At 39.9% G+C, this 18,244-nt stretch overlaps 1 protein-coding gene across 1 annotated transcript in view; it reads right to left on the bottom strand.

Moving 5' to 3' along the window:
- si:ch211-51h4.2 overlaps positions 1–18,244 on the bottom strand; it is a 90,902-nt gene that overhangs the window by 34,765 nt on the left and 37,893 nt on the right. Inside the window, exon 9 of the mRNA XM_034140741.1 lies at positions 3,654–3,753. Coding sequence (XP_033996632.1) covers positions 3,654–3,753 — 100 coding nt within the window. The remainder of the gene's footprint in view (positions 1–3,653; positions 3,754–18,244) is intronic.

Genomic DNA, 18,244 nt, shown 5'->3' with positions numbered 1-18,244 from the left:
GATTGCAAACAACTTTAAGGTGCTTACCGCCACCTACTGTACTCGCCGTGAAGTCGTTTGTGGCCTGCCAGTAAAGCCAACGCAGAAGAAGAAGAAGTGACGTCAGCGGCTCATTTGCGTAATCTTCCCTCAGGGAAAAGTACTCCGGTGTGAACGCGATCTGTACTAAGTGCCCTGGGGTTAAAAGCGCCGGGGCTCTTAGTGCCGGAACTAAGTACAGGAAAGTACTTGGTGTGAACGCGGCTATAGAGTTGTTATTCATTTGTTTTAAAGCTCAATAAATAACAAAGAAGACCTTTGACCGGCACTTTTCTAATTTTGTCCGGAAGATTTCAACTTTAACGGACATCTTGACCGGCGAAAGTAACTGAAACTGAAACTCTGCCGCACGGTCCCCTCGTTCCTTGGAAGAGGCGGAGAGGTGGGTGTTTGTCATCTACTGGTGGACTAACCGGAGAGAGTCTTCTTCGCTGCTTTTATGGCAAACTACAGCGCCACTTACAGGCCTGGCATATGTACTACAGCGTCTCCAGCGCTTTCGAGCGGCAATGGCCGGCCGTGGCCCAACCCCACATTCCCCTGATAGGTGGAGAGTTGGCCCAATAGCCGTAGCGCCACCGTCCTGACGTCAGGACAGTGTTCAAATCTGGATCAGTTTTTATCAGATCCGTTGCAGCCCCTTTTTTAGAGATTTGGGTATGGAGGAAAATAGAGAGGGTTGTGTTTTCTGACACTTGGTGAGTTCCCTGGAACACCGGGGACACGTATTCATGTATAAAAGACGTACAAAAGTGCATTTTGCATGATAGGTCCCCTTTAAAGCAAATAAGACAAACTCTACGAATACAGACTTTACATTTTCCAACATCGACATAATAAAATTGAAATGTAACCATTTAATATATAAAATCGCTCATGTTTTCATCATGGGTATCTACAGCATTACTATACTTTAGAGAAGATTGGTATATGATAATTTACATTATATATATGTATAAAGCTATAAAGACTTGATCTGACCATTAAAGTATTATCATATTATCGTATTTCTGCAGGAGATCCACACATAGACAACTCAACATCCCAAAGAGGTCAAAAACTTCACAACAGCCCTTTAAATTGGGACAAAATGTATTGACAGAGTAATTTAAAAATGACCCCTCTCACAACTAAGAAGAAGTTAAGAAAATGGACACTGCAAATATAGCAAGGTAAAATGCCAAGTGGGTACAGCTCATTAACAATGTTAATCTTGGGTTTGCTTTCACTCGATGAAGCTCGTGCAAGTTCTTTCATGAAGTGCAAGTTCTTTCATGAAGACTTTCACCTTTCCTAGTCGGCTTCTCGTCCCCCTAAATCTATCACAGCACGATGGGGTCTAATCGCCAAAGTTTAATATATATTGCCCTTTGTATACACAGCAATAAATATGTTTATTGCACTAAACAAACTTCAACTGTCAATCACTCCAAACACTCTTAAAGTTTAAACCAAGGAGGAGGGGCAAACTTAAAATATTGTAACGCAATTTAATCACATTACAAAGTTTGACCCAAAGTTGCTCCCACGCGGATGTTCCCCATGAATTGAATGGTTTTGGAAGAGCAAAGATAGCAGATAAATTGGCAAGAGCTACAAGTATTGCACAGATAGTGCTAGCAATATGATAGCAGAAGAGATAATATGCATATCAGACTGACACAGTGAGGCGACAATAACATAACTTACAGGGATAATAAATAATAAACATTTTCAATGTACTGTAAAAGGCCTTGTTGACTTTGGAAGGTTTAACATTGCGAAGGTAAGAGGAAACAGAGATTAATATTCCATAGACATCTCAATTCAATTCACTGTCACTCTCTACCACTGTCGTCCAGCAGCGGAGAAGGCATTGTATCATTTCTAAAGGAATTTGAATAAATGCATATTCTGCATTAATCTCATCTCTGCTGGGAAGAAGCTGCGACAGGTAGCTTGATATCAATATTTACAATTCATATAAGATCCTTTCAAGAAGAGAAATGCTATTTGATCCAAAATATTGCTTTAAAATGTATGATATTAAGGATATAGAGTGGTGCAGGGATGACGTATACAAAAAAGCAATGGGATTTCTCCATAGGATTTTGGAAAAATACCTGTTTGATAAATGCACGTTTTGTTCAGCCGGATAATATCCACATGTCTACCCTACTTTTATCATTTTCGAATCGTAAATCTAATCGCCAGAAGCAAAATGCTAACGTTATGCTATAAACGAGCTACAGCCGAGTACAGCAGGGTCGCACGACTTGAACCTCACGCCAACTTAAGATCCATATTCAAAAATACAGATTCAAAATTGTACAAGTTGAAGCGTTTGTTTGAACAGTTTGCAAGAGTGCAGGTACTTGCTTTCAAGCAGAACAGGGCAAACAAAACTTAGCGGGAGTGTTTACGTGTTCGGCGTAATGACGTACAACGTCCTTGACAACTTCTGTAGTCCTATTCAGCCACTTGTTAACAACCATCGTTTTTCAGACACACGTAAACTCTTCAAAAATCACCAGTGGGGTCACTGCTGATGTATTTAATGTCGTAGAACAAAAGGTGATCCTTATATTTGTGTCAACCACAGACCATATTTCAAGCTATTTTCCAAAATCCTATGGAGAAATCCCGTTGACTCTGAGCCGAGGGAACCGTAAGTGTTAAAATGCTAACTCACTTGAGGGTTTTAGGACTCGTCACGGCACCACTCTATTATGTATTTATTTTGGTTTTGTCACAATGTTTCTTAGCTAACAATAATAGATGGTGACTTAATGAAAAGAGGAACAAAAAGGTTTGATTAGCAGCATTATATTTGTTATTCAGACAACATTTTAGAGGGTTTAATTCCAAATTATGCAAGTTAACTGATTATGGCAGGAAATAGTTCAAATTTAAAAAAATAGCGCTTTTCTTCCTTATATATTACACCTAAATATGGAAAGGTTATATGTTGTATGTTGTCTCTGAAATACCAAATGTTTTAGGTGATAGTATGCTGACTTAGTTAACTGTTTTAATGTGACTGTTGAAACTCAGGTCAGAGTCCATGACTACACCTAGATTTCTGGCTTTATCTGTTGTTTTGAACATTGCAGACTGAAGCTCAGCGCTGATTTTAATTCGTTCCTCCTTGGCTCCAAAAACCATTACCTCAGTTTTATCTTTATTTAATTGAATCAAGTTCTGACACATCCAGTCATTGCATTGTTCAATGCATTATTACTTATTTTGTAGTTTTTCATTATCTGAGCCAGTGGAGGCATGTAGATGTTAAAAAGAAGAGGCCCCAAGATGGAGCCATGAGGAGCCCCACATGTCATATTTGTAAACCCAGATGTGTAGTAACCTATAGAAACAAAGTGTTTCCTGTCCTTTAAGTAGGATTCCAATTTAGAAGTTACAGTTTTTTCTTCTCATTGAATCTAAAACTCAGATTTTGTGTGGCTGGTTTAATGTTTTCCTAACATGGGCATTCAGAGGCTCGAAATCAAAGCACTGTAGAACGAAGGAGCATTTACTGGAAAAATAAATAAATCCGAAGGCCAGAAAGGTGAAAGATGAAGACAGAAAGAAAAAAAAGAAGAAAGTAATATTTATTTTAGAAAGCGGATTCTCACCCAGAGCCACCGTGCCCATAAGGAAAGGTTTCCCCATCTGACTGAAGTCGCTGCTGCTCTGCAGGCCCACCTCTGACCCCACTGCAAATGTCACTGCCACCTGAGACACACACACAAACACAAACACACACACACACACACACACACACACACACACACACACACACACACACACACACACACACACACACACACACACACACACACACACACACACACACACACACACACACACACACACACACACACACACACACACAGTACAAAGGTGTTCTGTTAAGATTGAGATAAAAGTAGATACACATCACAGTATTTTTCACAGTGGGTGGAAATGACATCCTCTAAAGCCTCATCAGCAACAACAACATCAAAGAAACATTTTTATGTTCGCAGACAGTGAAAGTGTTGATGATTTATTGAATTTTGTAGGTACAAAAACATTTTAAATCTAAATCCATATGGAAATCCAAATTGGACCATTCCTGTTAGAGGGAGAAATGTATAAATATTGATGTACATCAAATTAAAATATGGCTTTATTATAGTATAGTAAGTTTAGTGCCTGTCTTATAATTCAGCCCTTTACAAAGACATATGACTACCTCTGGATAGTACATTTAAAATCAATAGCTGTATTCATTTATGTGCAGTTCCCCCCCCTACCTTTGCATAAGCTTTAATACAAATGACTTACTGATGGACCACAGTCAATACCTGGACTTTCTATATTCATGTTATTTTAAGTTGTTTTCAAATGTTCTCTACATATATCAGGATTGATTTATAGACTTAAAAAAAACGTTGTGTCCTTATCTTACAATCAATATGTTTATCCATTCTGTCTACTTTTAAGTTGTTTTAAAAATCAAAGAGTGTACACTATTACATGGTTTACATCTATTTCTGTCTGAAATAAAAATAAATAAATAAAAAGTTAAATTATTCTTGTGGGGGGGAGGAATGCACAAATGTTGATGTACAGAAAATAAAAATATGGTTTATTTTAGTAACTGCCTGCAGACCGTCATAATCCACACATGGTTAGCCATTTATAAAAAAAATATTATTTTTGTATAGACTATATTATATTTGATATGTTAAAGAGGTTTTTGTGCATGCAAATGGTCTGCATAGGCTGAAATCCCAAAGTTCCCTCCAGAGGGAGTTTTCTCCCACACACTCGCCCCACTGACTACTGACCATGCTACAGATGTTAGTGCAAAATCTACAGCTCCTCTACCACAACCATCAGCAACAAGTGGACATGGAGAACTACATGAACTACATGTTGCTAAATCCACCGCGGAGAATAAACAGAAGGGCAACCATGGCAACCATGCTCGGGGGGTCTTCTTCGCTGCTTTTGGTGTATTTTATGGTGGAAATACAGCGCCACTTACAGGCCCTGCATATGTACTACAGCGACTCCAGTGGGTCGAGCGGTCTCGTGTGGACGCAATACTTTTTTGATATCGAATTCGGTTCGTTTTCGCTATTGTCTCCGTGTGGCTCCAGCCTAAGGGGCGGGACATCTCTAAGAGGTTGACCAATCACAACAGAGCTGGCCTGCTAACCAATCAGAGCAGACTGGGCTCTGGTGACAGACAGAGGGTGAAAAGAGGTGCTGCAGCACAGGCAGTATGAGAAAAATAAAGAGCTTTTTGAACATTAAAGCATGGAAACATGTCACAGTAGAGTAGAGGCAGAAATACAAATATGAACCTGAAAATGAGCAGAATATGTACGATTTAATGCAAAACGTGTCTAATATTCACAACCTTTTCTGTCCAAAGTGTCAACTGGCTGTTAAAAGGGGCGAAAATCTAAATTGAGAAGCACTGAATCCACACTGGAAGCTTTTTTGTAACCACTCATGCCCCTTTCACACCAAGGCTTTTCCCGTTCTAGCTCCGTGCTAGAGCTTTTCTGGTTTGGAACCGGTTCTTCGGTTCAGCTCCCGCTCTGTTCACACCGCTCAGAGCCCGACTGGTGCTGCGTCATTGCGTCATCGTTTGCGTCATGACGTAACCGCTTGCGTGCCTGCTTCATAAAGCCAAACCGCGCGGAAACCCCTCACATCGACAACAACAACAATGGCCGATTGTATTGAAGCGCTACTCGTTTTGGTTTTGCTCTGTCGAAAGGAAATGGAACAAATGGGACGACTTTACTACCAACTTTACAGTCGTTACATGCTACATTCAAAAGTTCTTACACAGTTACACAGTGGGCCAAAATAAAAAAAATCGGTACTAGTCGAGGGCCGGACTGGTTCAATGTTTATTGCAAAACGTATTGAAATGAACTTATTGCACATATTAAACCTGAAACTAACAAAGCTTAAATGATTGCCTATAAAAACAACATTACACAGGGTTAGGCTTTTTGTTGTTGTTAGAGGTTGATCCCGCCCCTGCCCCTGCCCCCGCCTCCGACGTAAGCGTGACGTATGCGGTGCTTGCTTTCTAGACCGACAACTTTTTGGTGCTTGAAACGAACCGGATTCCGGAGCTTAGAGGCAGCTCCGCTGCGGTGTGAACAGGAAAAAACTGTGCTTTTCAAGCTCCAGCTCCGAACCGCGTTGGTGTGAAAGGGGCATTAGCTACAGAGTAGAGCATCATGTGTAACACTGAGGCAGAGAACTGAGTGCTATATGTGTGCAACAAAAACACACGGTGCCCTGTTTCCTAATGGACAGAGAGATGTGAAAAGTGTCGAAATTCAGATGGCGGCAGATCATTTCACAGCCACTAGTAAGAAACGGAGGTGAAGGAGAAACAGACGAGAGAGGAGGTGAGGGAATAAACTAAATGATACCCAGACATGAGTGTGATCAGAAACAAAAAGCAGGGAGAGGAGAGAGCGCAGAGGAAAAAAGACACAACATTTAACAAGATGAAGGAGTGAGAGCAAGTGATGAAGAGGAGTGTTGAGTGAGAGCACAGGATGATTGATTCTAATGACTTTCAAGTGAGATACCTGTCTGCCAACTAATGCTTTTTAAATGGACTGAAACATCTGAGAGGCTTCTTTAAAAAATCTTTAAGAAGTTGTCTCATCATCTCACGACGGGCAGGTTTCATTAGTGCTCAGATGGGGAATGGATTGCGTTTTACTTAACTACTCACCGCACACACACACACACACACACACACACACACACACACACACACACACACACACACACACACACACACACACACACACACACACACACACACACACACACACACACACACACACACACACACACACACACACACACACACACACACACACACACACACACACACACACACACACACACACACACACACACACACACACACACACGCACCATAAACCTGGCTGCATTATCCTCTTTCAAAATGATTTGACCGCCGCGAGCAGGGGCTGCAATATACCCTTGCTGTCATGGGAGCAAGCAGCATTAAAGGTTCAATGACAACTTTATTAGAGGTGAGGGTCCGGAGTCTTAACCAATTATAAAGCCTGAATAAATGTCACGCTAATTATTTCCAGAAAGCCGTGAAATTGTAGTCGATTCTCCGTGAATAATCTACCTTCCAACACAATTCCACAGTTGGCTGAATAAGATTCATTTAAAAAGTGTGTGTGTGTGGGTGTGGGTATGTCTTTGTGTTTGTGTGTGTGTCGTCAACGTTTCTATGTGTTTGATGGTACATCTAAAGCATCATTTAGGCCTATTTCACAATGACTGAATGGAGCTCTGATCATGGTGTATCAACTTAATTTAGGCATCACTGTTATTCTATTTTCTGGCAGGTTTCTATATGAAGCAATCAGTCAGATGTCAGAGAGGAAGAGGAGAAGAAGAGGAGAGGAAAAGAAGTGAGGAGAAGAGAGGAGACAAAGTGAGGAAGAGAGATGGGGGATAAGCAGGTGTGATTTTCGCTTTACCATCTATATCTGTAAAAAGAAAATCATAGTTCCTGAGTTATGGCCGAATACAACGGTTTTGTGATGTCATAGAGACTCTAACCACACATCCACGGTCTCAAAACAAATACACTATCCAAAAGATACCTGATACTTTCTGATAGATCATTTAATAATGCTTAATGTGATCTTTGCGTTATTATTTTTGATTTACATGTATATTAAATTCTTCTTAGATTTTTATAAGCTTTAAAAGAATGGCATTGGCAGCGGTTAAGTCCTGAATATTGTTTGCCCGTACTCACTTTTCAGGGCAGTGAGCTCAGCATAATAACTGAGAACAAAAAGGGAACATTATTCTGAGAAATTTCTGCCTGAATAGAAACCTCAAATAATAAAAGAGGACATATTATGCTCACTTTCAGGTTCATATTTGTATTTTGTGCCTCTACTGTGTCCATACTTTAATGTTCAAAAAGCTCTTTATTTTTCTCATACTGCCTGAGCTGCAGCACCTCTTTTCACCCTCTGTCTGAAACCAGAGCCAAGTCTGCTCTGATTGGCCAAAAGGAAAGTGTAGTAATAGTGTAATTATAGTGGGAGAGAAACTCCCTCTGGTGGGAACTTTGGGATTTTAGCCTTTGCAGACCATTTACATGCACAAAAACCTATAGAACACACTACAGGAAAGAAAAACCTTCAAAAGCACAACAGAGCCTCTTTATAAACTGTGGAGTTAATGAAAAAAAAAAATGTCCTTCCATCCCCAGCAGAAATGTTGGCCTTGGCCTGATTTATATCTATACTGTGCTGCACTTATCTTTAAATGAAAATATCAATTTTACTCTTGTGTCCATTAAGTATGGAACCAGAGCCAGGAAGTAATTACAGCAGCTTAGCTTAGCATAAGGACAGGAAGCAGGGGACCAACCAACTGTTCCGTCCAAAGTTTTAAAATGAGCCAGATATTCAGTGTTCATTGGTGAGCTTTAAAATATTTGACATTTTTAATATTATGCAAGGCAGCTGTTCCTCACTGAATCAGGTGTTTTTTCTAAGCTTCGCTACTCCCCAGCTGCATACCTAATGGTATTAGCTGGATGGATGGATATGTGGGAAAGAAGCATTGGCATAACACACAAGTTAAAACTATTTTATAAAATAGAACAAAATATAAACATATAGGTTTCAGTCAGGTCAGAAGTTGAGTTTGAACGTTATAGTTCATTCACTCCCAGAGGCCCGGCACACCCACGGGCCACAGCTCTACTCAACCAGCCTCAGTATTTTTGTTGGTCTTCAATACTTCTTAGTTATTTGGTTTCAATAGTTTTTTATATAATTCTAGATATTGTTTTTCAATAATGGATAGTATCTAGTAATGGTTTGGTACAACCTTGGTTGCAGGACCATGTGAGCTCAGCCGATAATAGAAGTTTAGTTAAAGCACTGTGACCACTGATTGGTCAGAGATACGTCCTGCACAAACCCACCATTTTAAATAGCCACGCTACCGCCAATAGGACGCCCAATAAACAAAACTTTAATTTGATGCTCTTAATGAACATTTGTTTACATTAAAGTAAAATTGTTAATCCATTTAATAACATTCAAAATAACTGGCATGTTCATGAAGTGGTGCTACGCCAATAAGGGTGGCTGTGACTCTGGAAGTGGAGAGGTCAATACTAATCATAAGGTTGGTCGTCCGATGCCATGCCTCTGTAGTCATGTGTCCTTGGGAAGAAACCCAAATTGCTCCTGATGGCATGGCCGACGGTGTGTAAGTGTGTGTGAAAGTTAGTTTTCCTGAGCAGGTAGCCTCTTGTATGCGTCTGTATGAACGTGTGTGAATAGGTGAATGCTGATTTGTAAATAAGGGGACGAAAGTTGGGAATGATTGGTATAGAACTGCAGTCCATTTACCATTTAGCCTCAGATGAGAATCTCACCTATTGCTCGCAATGAAATAGAAAAAAGGGTAGCACAAGTGAATAAAGTCAAATAAAGCAGAACTATGCAGCGGGAATGAAGCACTAGTGTCCTAGAAGACAACACACTGCTGATGTGTCTGTCTGAAGCCATCCATTTCCTTACAATGGCCTTACTTTCAGGATCAATCCTAATCAAAAAGATGCCCGAGAGTGGGGGGGTGGGGGGGTGGGGGGGGGGTGTGTGCTTACATGTCTCCCACTCTGCCTCTTCACAAACGCCCTCAAAACTCTTATTTAAATCCTGCTCAAAACATCAGTCAACTTCATAAGTTGTTTACTGCCAAGGTTTCACATTCACTTTTCATAAAGTTGACTTTAAGGCTGGATGTACCAATCTAACTTTGGCATTTATAAAGTGTTTTCTTTTTTTTTCTTGCAGCAGGGAAACATCTCCCGGAGGCCAGTGTTTGGAGATCGGAATAAATTATGGACTGCTTCATTTAGGAATATACAGCACTGAAGAGAGGCAATCAGAAAGACGCTAGGATTGATTTTATTTTGAGAACGTTCAAAAATGCGGGTGTATGCTGTAAAGGCTATTTCCAAACAATTTATGGTGGAATACTAAAAGAGCCACAAAAGTAGAATGCATCTTCTAATTGAAAAAGCGATAACGTTTTTTAAAATAATAACAAAACAGCAGCAGAAACATCTGACATCAATCATAACTTTGTGTTAATGAGCACAAACCTCTATCCACCACACCCACACGTCTCATCTGCAGTATTTAAGATAACATGAGAGGCAGTGTTTTAACAAGCAGCCAGCCTACGCATCGGAGCTCTTTACTGACCATCAGACAGCCACAGTGTGTAGGAAGCTCCTCAGTATTCCCATCCTCATGCCACAGGGTTCACACACCCTCCAATATTGAGCAAAATCCACAAAGACAACTTTGAAGGTATTTTTTATTCTTCATTTGTCAGAAGTTTGTCCCCTACCCCCTCCTGGGTTCAGGGGACTATTAAGGGGCTGCTGCCATCTGTCATATTAGAGAGAGAAACAGCACACCTCTCAATAGCTTCTCTAGCTGGTGTAGTTGTCAGTGAATCAATGAAAAAGCACAACTGTTGTGTAAACTTAAAGTAAAACTGTGAACAGGAAATGAAAAGCAGAGAACGTTTTTAAATCAAAAGCCAGAAAAAAAACAAATCATTTGAAAGAAGGAATTCCGATTGAAATGCCTTTATTATGGCAATGTTGTATTATACTCATAAAGCATTGTCAAATCCACAACATGTGTTTATCAAATAATATATTAATATCTATGCAATTGACATTGCGTTGACATCGGCAGTATAGTGATATTTCTAGCTGATCATATTGGCTCCTTAATTGTCTCTGACCTGGAGCCCCCACATCAAGTACATCTGGACCAGACTTCTCCAGTGGACAGTTAACTGTAGCATCATTAATAAAGTAAGTGTAATGTGTAACAGCCCAACACTGTTGTAGCTCTATGAACTGACAGTATTAGCATATGTAGTCCATCACCCCTAACTCCCCAGGACCAGTCAAATCATGGTCCATTCCAGAATGCTTCAGATACTGGCTGTTTGGCTTAGTTGATAACCAGCATTTTATGTGAGTGTTAATAAAGATTGGCTCATATCAGTAACAGATTGACATGTTCTTCATTCAGCGGGGTAAACATTACTTTTTACATTTTTATATTCAGAAAATGGGCAGCATTTAAGAGATAGTGTGTCTACTGTTTTGAATTCAAGATTAGGTTGATGTCATTAAAAAAACTACAAGGATGTTGCAGTGATTCTTTGGAGGAATAGCTAAAGCCCAATCTTTTAGGGTAGTTATAGTGGTACAATCTGATTGGCGGGTCTTTGTGTCTGACATGGTGACTGCAAATTGGTAAACCAGCTAACTAACTGAACTATCCTAAGTCCTCCAATCGCAAAATCAAAATGATTCCGGAAAAGTTTAGAAGCTAATGCTAGCACTAGCTCCAAGCTTTCGGACTGTAAGACGAACAGCCAGAATACTATCAGGACTAAAAATGGCGTCTGCTTTTACCTCTCTCGAAAAGTCTGAGACAATGGGTCGCCATCGGAACAATGAATAGCCGGACGGGAGGAGTTATCCGTCTGCTTTGTTCCACTAATGGAATCTTTTGCTTTTACACAAGGAATCATATATTCCAGCTAGAAGTGCACTTCTGACTTCTGAGAGCGCTGAACTCTGCCAAGGCTGTTAGTACAAAATAATATGTGTATCCGCCCGGTGATTCAGATCCACTCTAAAGTTGAATGGGCTCTTTTCCTGGGCCATGCTTCCACTAGTCTCGTGAAAATCAGGCCAGTAGTCTTTTAGTAATCCTGCTGTAAACACACAAACAAACTGAACCGAAAACATAACCTACTTGGAGCTGGTAGTGATGTAAGTCATAAATACATCAATGGATGCTTTTTTTCTAGATAAATGCGATTAAAATAATCTTAGTGTGATACATTGGCTGTGATGCTTTCCAGTAATCGTTGACTGAACTCATACTTTACCCATCCTTTTATTTGCCGTGACATCACTTATTAAATTCTCCTGTCTCCTTCTTTCTGCCCCCTCTATCTTGGCAGCTCAGGGCATGGAAACTGCTGTTTTCTTTCTAAGTATACCAAGATAGAAACATGAATATTTCAGCCATAAAGAGAAAAATCACATTTACTGGGCCATAGATGGCTGGTGCTTGACGATAGTGTGTTTTATTCCGGTGCAGTTGGCCTTGCCTTCCCGGCTCTTTCTCATATTGATGCAGAGTACAGCGAATGGCTCTCAGTGCCCTGCTCCACAGCTCAACCTCTAAATCTTAACACCTCCCCCTGTGTGCGATTTATAGCTCGCGGACATATTTCTCTTACAGTACATTGTGTGTGTATGTGTGGAAGCAAATGAGTCTCTGTGTAAATGTCTCCATCTACAGGGCATGGGTAAAACAACCTCCCCAAAACAATACCAGTTAGTAAGTTGTGGCAATAGGATTACTCAACCTCCTTTGCAAACGGAACTTCAGAAAATGATTATAACATTGAACCAATAAAGCATTTACAGTGTTTTGTTGGTGCGTGGGCTATCAATGCCATCTTAAATCAATTTGTCCGGTTTTGCCATTGTTGTTCAAGGACAGAAGATCCTTTAGGGAGTCATAAAGGTTCCACTGGCTGCCTCCCACCCTGGAGGGATGAAGCCATTGATCTAATGTTGCTGTTTGGATAGTTGTTCTACTACAGCTCCAATTCATTCATCTCCACTATGGCAGTTTCGGACAAGGCACTGACCTCAACAATGTACACTTCACTTTAAGCTTCTAAGTGTTTGAATCGTACCTATTAAGGAGCTTAAATAATCCAAAGAAAATTGGGCCGGAAGTTAAACCATTTAATGAAAACAACTCCAAATGTTAACCATGTACATTGTGTACATCACATTTTTCTACGAAAGGATTCACTGGGGTCTAGCATGCAAGTTCCCGTAAAAAACAGGACTATGGATTTTGAACTATGGATTCCGGGAATTAATTACAGCTCTCTGGATCACGTACATCCAAGTCAGGTTTTTTTAATGGGTTTTTTGGTTGGATGACATTAAAAATCTATGGGTTTACCCCAAGCTTACCCAAGCTTAAGCGATTTCATTGTTTAGTTCTTCTAAATAAATCGGTTATACAACCCATTAGTGTATACTGAATCTTCTAGGTTGTGTCTAAAAACGTCAGTTGTTAACAAGGGTCTAAATGAGACTGCTATGGGTGATCATGCCAAAGACAATTCCACCTTTAGCCTAGCAGTGAGGCCGTGAAGTCATGCAACCGTAGTGTAATTTGTTTATAGCCTAAGGTTAGCTTTAACTTCTAGCGATTGCATTTAAGATCAGATGATCCTGTACAATGTGTAAGTAGCATAAACGCGTGTTTGCGACAAACCAAATGTTCTTCTTTGTTAAGGATTGAATTTGCAATGTAGTTGTCAAGTTAACTTTTCGTTTTATATGTTTTATTTCCGGTAAAAATAACACCAGCATAGCTAGCTAACAAGCTAACTAACTTTGTGATGCTGCCTTTTAGACAGAGCATGCACTTGATGTCGAGACAGACTACAGTTGACCTATATCCTTTGTCATAAATGAAAATAAAACCTGCTGTTACCATCCTGACCTGCTTTAGGGCATTCATTTTTAAAGCAGAAGACATCCTACAGAGGTCAAACTTACTGAGGCTAAAAGTTAGTTCATCAATTAGGGAAGCACTGATTATGGAATTCTGGGCCGATACCAATATTCAAAATAACAATTTCTACCAATTGAAGATGATCTTTTATGTTGCTTCTGTTACTTATTTAGTTTTTACTTCATTATCATCATAATGAAGCATCATTTTATTATTTTTTTCCTGGTATTCTTCTCAATTACTTAATGTACTGTGAGGAGCTATAGTCATGTATTTTTCACGACGTAACTTTCTTTTGCATCCTGACAAAATAAATGAGTATGAGCGGCCCCCCTTATCTGTGATTCAGTTACCACCAACTCTATAAAAATGCCAATAATTTCCCTGTAAATGCATGTTGCTGTTAGCGCTGATATTTGGGCTATTTTCGCGATGAGCTAATTTGCATTGCAAGGTCATTTTGCACCAATTGTACGCATATGACCCAATTTAAATATGTAAAATTAGCACAGGAGCTCTGACACCCTGTTTGCTTGGCAGCCCTTTGTGAATGCTTTAAGAATTAAACTGTTTCTTTATGTTTTTTATTAGCGCAGGTTTAGCAGTCTTGAGACAACTTTTTTTTTGTGATTTTATTTTTAGGTGGACAGCTTGGATGTTCCTCTCAAAAAAGCACAACATGTCATATTATTGAGAAAGAAACCCATGGCTGCCTCCCCTGCTGCGATTGGGATATGACTAAATAACACTGACATCGATCTCTTCTGGTACTAATCCAGCCTCTGCTCACGTTCCAATATGTCAATGATGAAGCTGAACTAACATGGTGCATTTTATAAGAGGGAAAAAAAAGCGAGGGGCATACAAGAAAAGAGGAATCTTTCCTTCGGGATATACTTATGTAATAAAAGAACTGTGACACATGTTAGGCTTCAGCAGCAGAACTCAAAGAGCAGCACGATCAGTAGAAATTGCTGCATATGATTTTCCTTTAGGGACTTTTTTTTTTAGTTAAGAAATTGTGTTTTATGAATACTGAGAGAATTACAGTATGGTTTAGTTAATATACTGATACACAAAGAAAACCATGTGGTCTAAAGCTCCTTAATAAATGGCTTAGATGTATTAGTTCATAAAGAGGCAGAGGATATTGCACTTTAAAACTTAAAGTTGAAGTAGAAGACATTTTACCTTATCCAAAGTTGTTTTTTTGCGTTCTAGACTGAGCTATCCCTAGATATGATTAAATCTTTGAATGCCGATTTCCTTACAAAATGACTTCTTCAATACATTATGCTAGGCATTGCAGGCGTCATAGTCCAAAACATAGGCTTTGCACAGTTTGTTACAATACAATACGTTACGATCATTTGACCTGGGATTCAACTCTGTATTTCATTTGATGATTGACCAGTGCGAAAAGGAAGGCCTCAGTCTAACCATATTTAATCGCAAGACCCTGTATTTCTGATTTGATGGTAACAACTCATGTTCACTGTTCAGAACATGGTTTGGGTCAGAAACATTGTTGTCGGCCAGCCTCCATATGTTGTTTTGGTAGGTTGATACCAAAACCTACCAAATGGGTTTGAAAGTGGAAAAGAACTGTCATTACGTTAAAACATCTTTCTCTGTTAGTTCCCAGTTTATCAAAGGGTTGAACTACAATCTTTGAGCAGATTCTTCATTTGTAGCGCAGTTATGACTTTAAAGTGGAGGACAAACACTTGTACTATGTAGTATTACAGTACTGTAGAACATGCAGAAGTATTTGTTCAACTCGCTATGAAAGACCCAAAGCGGCATACTAAATAAAATATTTGTTTTGTCTTTTTACTGATATAACCAGGGGTGCACATAACTGGTACGCATGCGCGGAAAACATCTGAAACGCGTAAAGTGTCACTAAGCGCCTTTGCGTACCGACGGACTTGTGAAGCTTTTCCAGAAGGCGCTTAGATCACGGGACGACAGAGTCGGTCCCCGTGTGCACGGACGGGGCTGCTGTTAACGTCGGTGTGTAAAACGGAATTGTGCCGAAACTACGCCAACTGGCTGCGGAGGGAGACTCCCCTCTGCACATTCTGTGCCCCACGCACACACTGGTGAACTGCGCAAAATCAGCTCGCAGTTCGCAGTGCTCCACTAGCACCGCCCGTCGACGTTCGCAACACAGAGGGCTTCATCACATAACTTCACGTGGGGCCACAAGTTGGAGTACCAAACACTGTCTCCTCGTACTCATCCGAGTAACTCACTAAGAAAGTTATGTGCACCCCATATAACACTACATTGAAGTTGTTGCTTTAATACACACATTCATATATTCTGTCCAGAGGTAATATGACGGGTTATTAATCAGAAACTAGGACTACTTCTTCTGTAGTACTGCCTCGTCTGTCTCGCACTTCTTTTTTATTTTTTATTTCTCTTGTTCATATTGGCTTTAAAAGTGATTCATATGTAAGAAATAGAGGTGGAAATCCCTCCTAAAAGTACGAATAAGATTGATATGTAGTTAATTTATTAACTTAGGCTTGAAAATGAAAATGGAACATGACCTTTCATTTCTTATTGTGATGAAATATTGTGTAAGTTGTGTCAGAAAGAAGGCGTCAATCAAAGAGTTGGCACAGCAGAATACTGTAAGGCGGTGTAACCTTGTGGAATGTGATGCTGTTAAATGTGGCCCGAGTTGAAAGACTTCTATCGAGAGCCCCCGCTGAGCTGCTGACACCCCCTGATGCTGGCGAGCACTGACCTGAAAAAGGCCCAAAACTACCACCCACAGTGGGGGCTGACTGAGCACCACAATGCCACTTCCATCCATTCTGCCAGCATGACCTGGCACGAAAGCACGGCAGTCATGGCGACATGACATCCATCAGAAATGGCCGAAGGATATACGCTTTTAGCAAGTGAATAAAGACGGAGCTGAAAAGCCTGTAAAGTGTGAAGCGTGAAGGTTACGGAGAAGACTGCTGAAAGATTTCCATTTACTTTACTTTAGAAGACAAAAGGCCTTGAGTCTGCAACTATTTGGTACAGCCCTATAACTATCCTTTAATAAAATGTTTTATATTCTGTTTACTGATTATGATAGCTTACTGTTTGTTCCTGTAGATTCACGGGGAGTTGCCGTGTCAGATTCAGCTTATGGGACGCTGTGGAGTGTCTTTGCCTAAGAGCCTTACCTCATTATATTCCATAATATTTTGAATTATCGCCTGCCGACACTGTATTTAACTAAGGAGAGGGAACTGTGTGTGAAACGTCTAAAGGGTATGCCAGTTATCTGAATAACTTTTTAAATAGCAGAAAAATACTGTGCCATTGACATTAAACACGATTTCCGTTGTTTAATGGCACAATGGCTTTCTGCTGCCTCTAGATATTAATGCACAAACTATGCTTTCTTGATACTGAGGAATGTAAAAGCCAGAAAAGAGGTCCAGCGAGACATGTAGACCCTTGACCCTGACCTCTTTTGTCCTGGCTAGATCGTAATGGCAATTTGTGCAGCTGACATTCTTCATTCCAGGTTACATTCAGATTTTAAAGGTCTCTTATCATGCAAAATGCACTTTTTGATGTATTTTATACATAAATATGTGTCCCCGGTGTGTCAGGGAAGTCACAAAGTGTCAGAAAACAAAACCCATCTTTTTTTTTTTTAAGCTAAGGACCCAGAATCGGCACTTATCTAACAGTGCTGAAATAAAGTGGTATGAGGCACAGCTAGAATGGGTGATCTATTTGGTATTTTGAGCAAAACACATCTTAGACATGTTTTTTATATATTTTTTATATATCTGAGACCCATAATATGTCCATAAAAATAGCATGATAGGAGATCTTCAAGCTTTTAATCGGCAACTACAAACATTCAGTTCCTTTGAAAATAGCGTGATTTTATGGTCAATCAATGATCGCTACAGATTCTCATCTGTGGGAACACTTTCTAAATGTCAACATGTAGAGCCGCCACTTTGCATTAATGCCACTGAAGAAAGCCATGCAGTTGCAATGGCAGTATCTGTATGCTTCACATTATTCCCCCCCATGGCCACCTATATCACTGATGCAGAACATCACATTAAGAAAATATTGTTGTGTGTCGTCGTTATTTTAAAAGAGGGCATCATTGTACATTTGTTTTTATCGTTCTCTTTAGTGTTATCTCACTATTTGCTCACACTGCAGTTGGACAGAGTCAGGGTAGAGCAGACAATCACAAAAGGCGGGAAAACACAAAGAAAGGGATTCAAGCAAGACAAAAGGAAAGTGTTTTAGGAAAATACCAACTACAGGACAATGATAAATGTGCCTGACCTCGACCCATTTTAAGACAAATGAACACCAATGGGTACACTAGCAATGACAGTGTGCACCACATGTAAGATATACTGTATGTGTTTAAATTCTAAATAATTGCATTTTTATTTGTATTATGCTATTCATATTTTATAAAGAAAGGGAAGTCAGTAGAAATGTAAAGTGATAAGCCTATTAGGCTAAGATAC

Source organism: Trematomus bernacchii, unplaced genomic scaffold (assembly GCF_902827165.1).
Source record: "Trematomus bernacchii unplaced genomic scaffold, fTreBer1.1, whole genome shotgun sequence".
NCBI classification, from domain to species: domain Eukaryota; kingdom Metazoa; phylum Chordata; class Actinopteri; order Perciformes; family Nototheniidae; genus Trematomus; species Trematomus bernacchii.
This window is presented reverse-complemented; position numbering and strand designations above follow the sequence as displayed.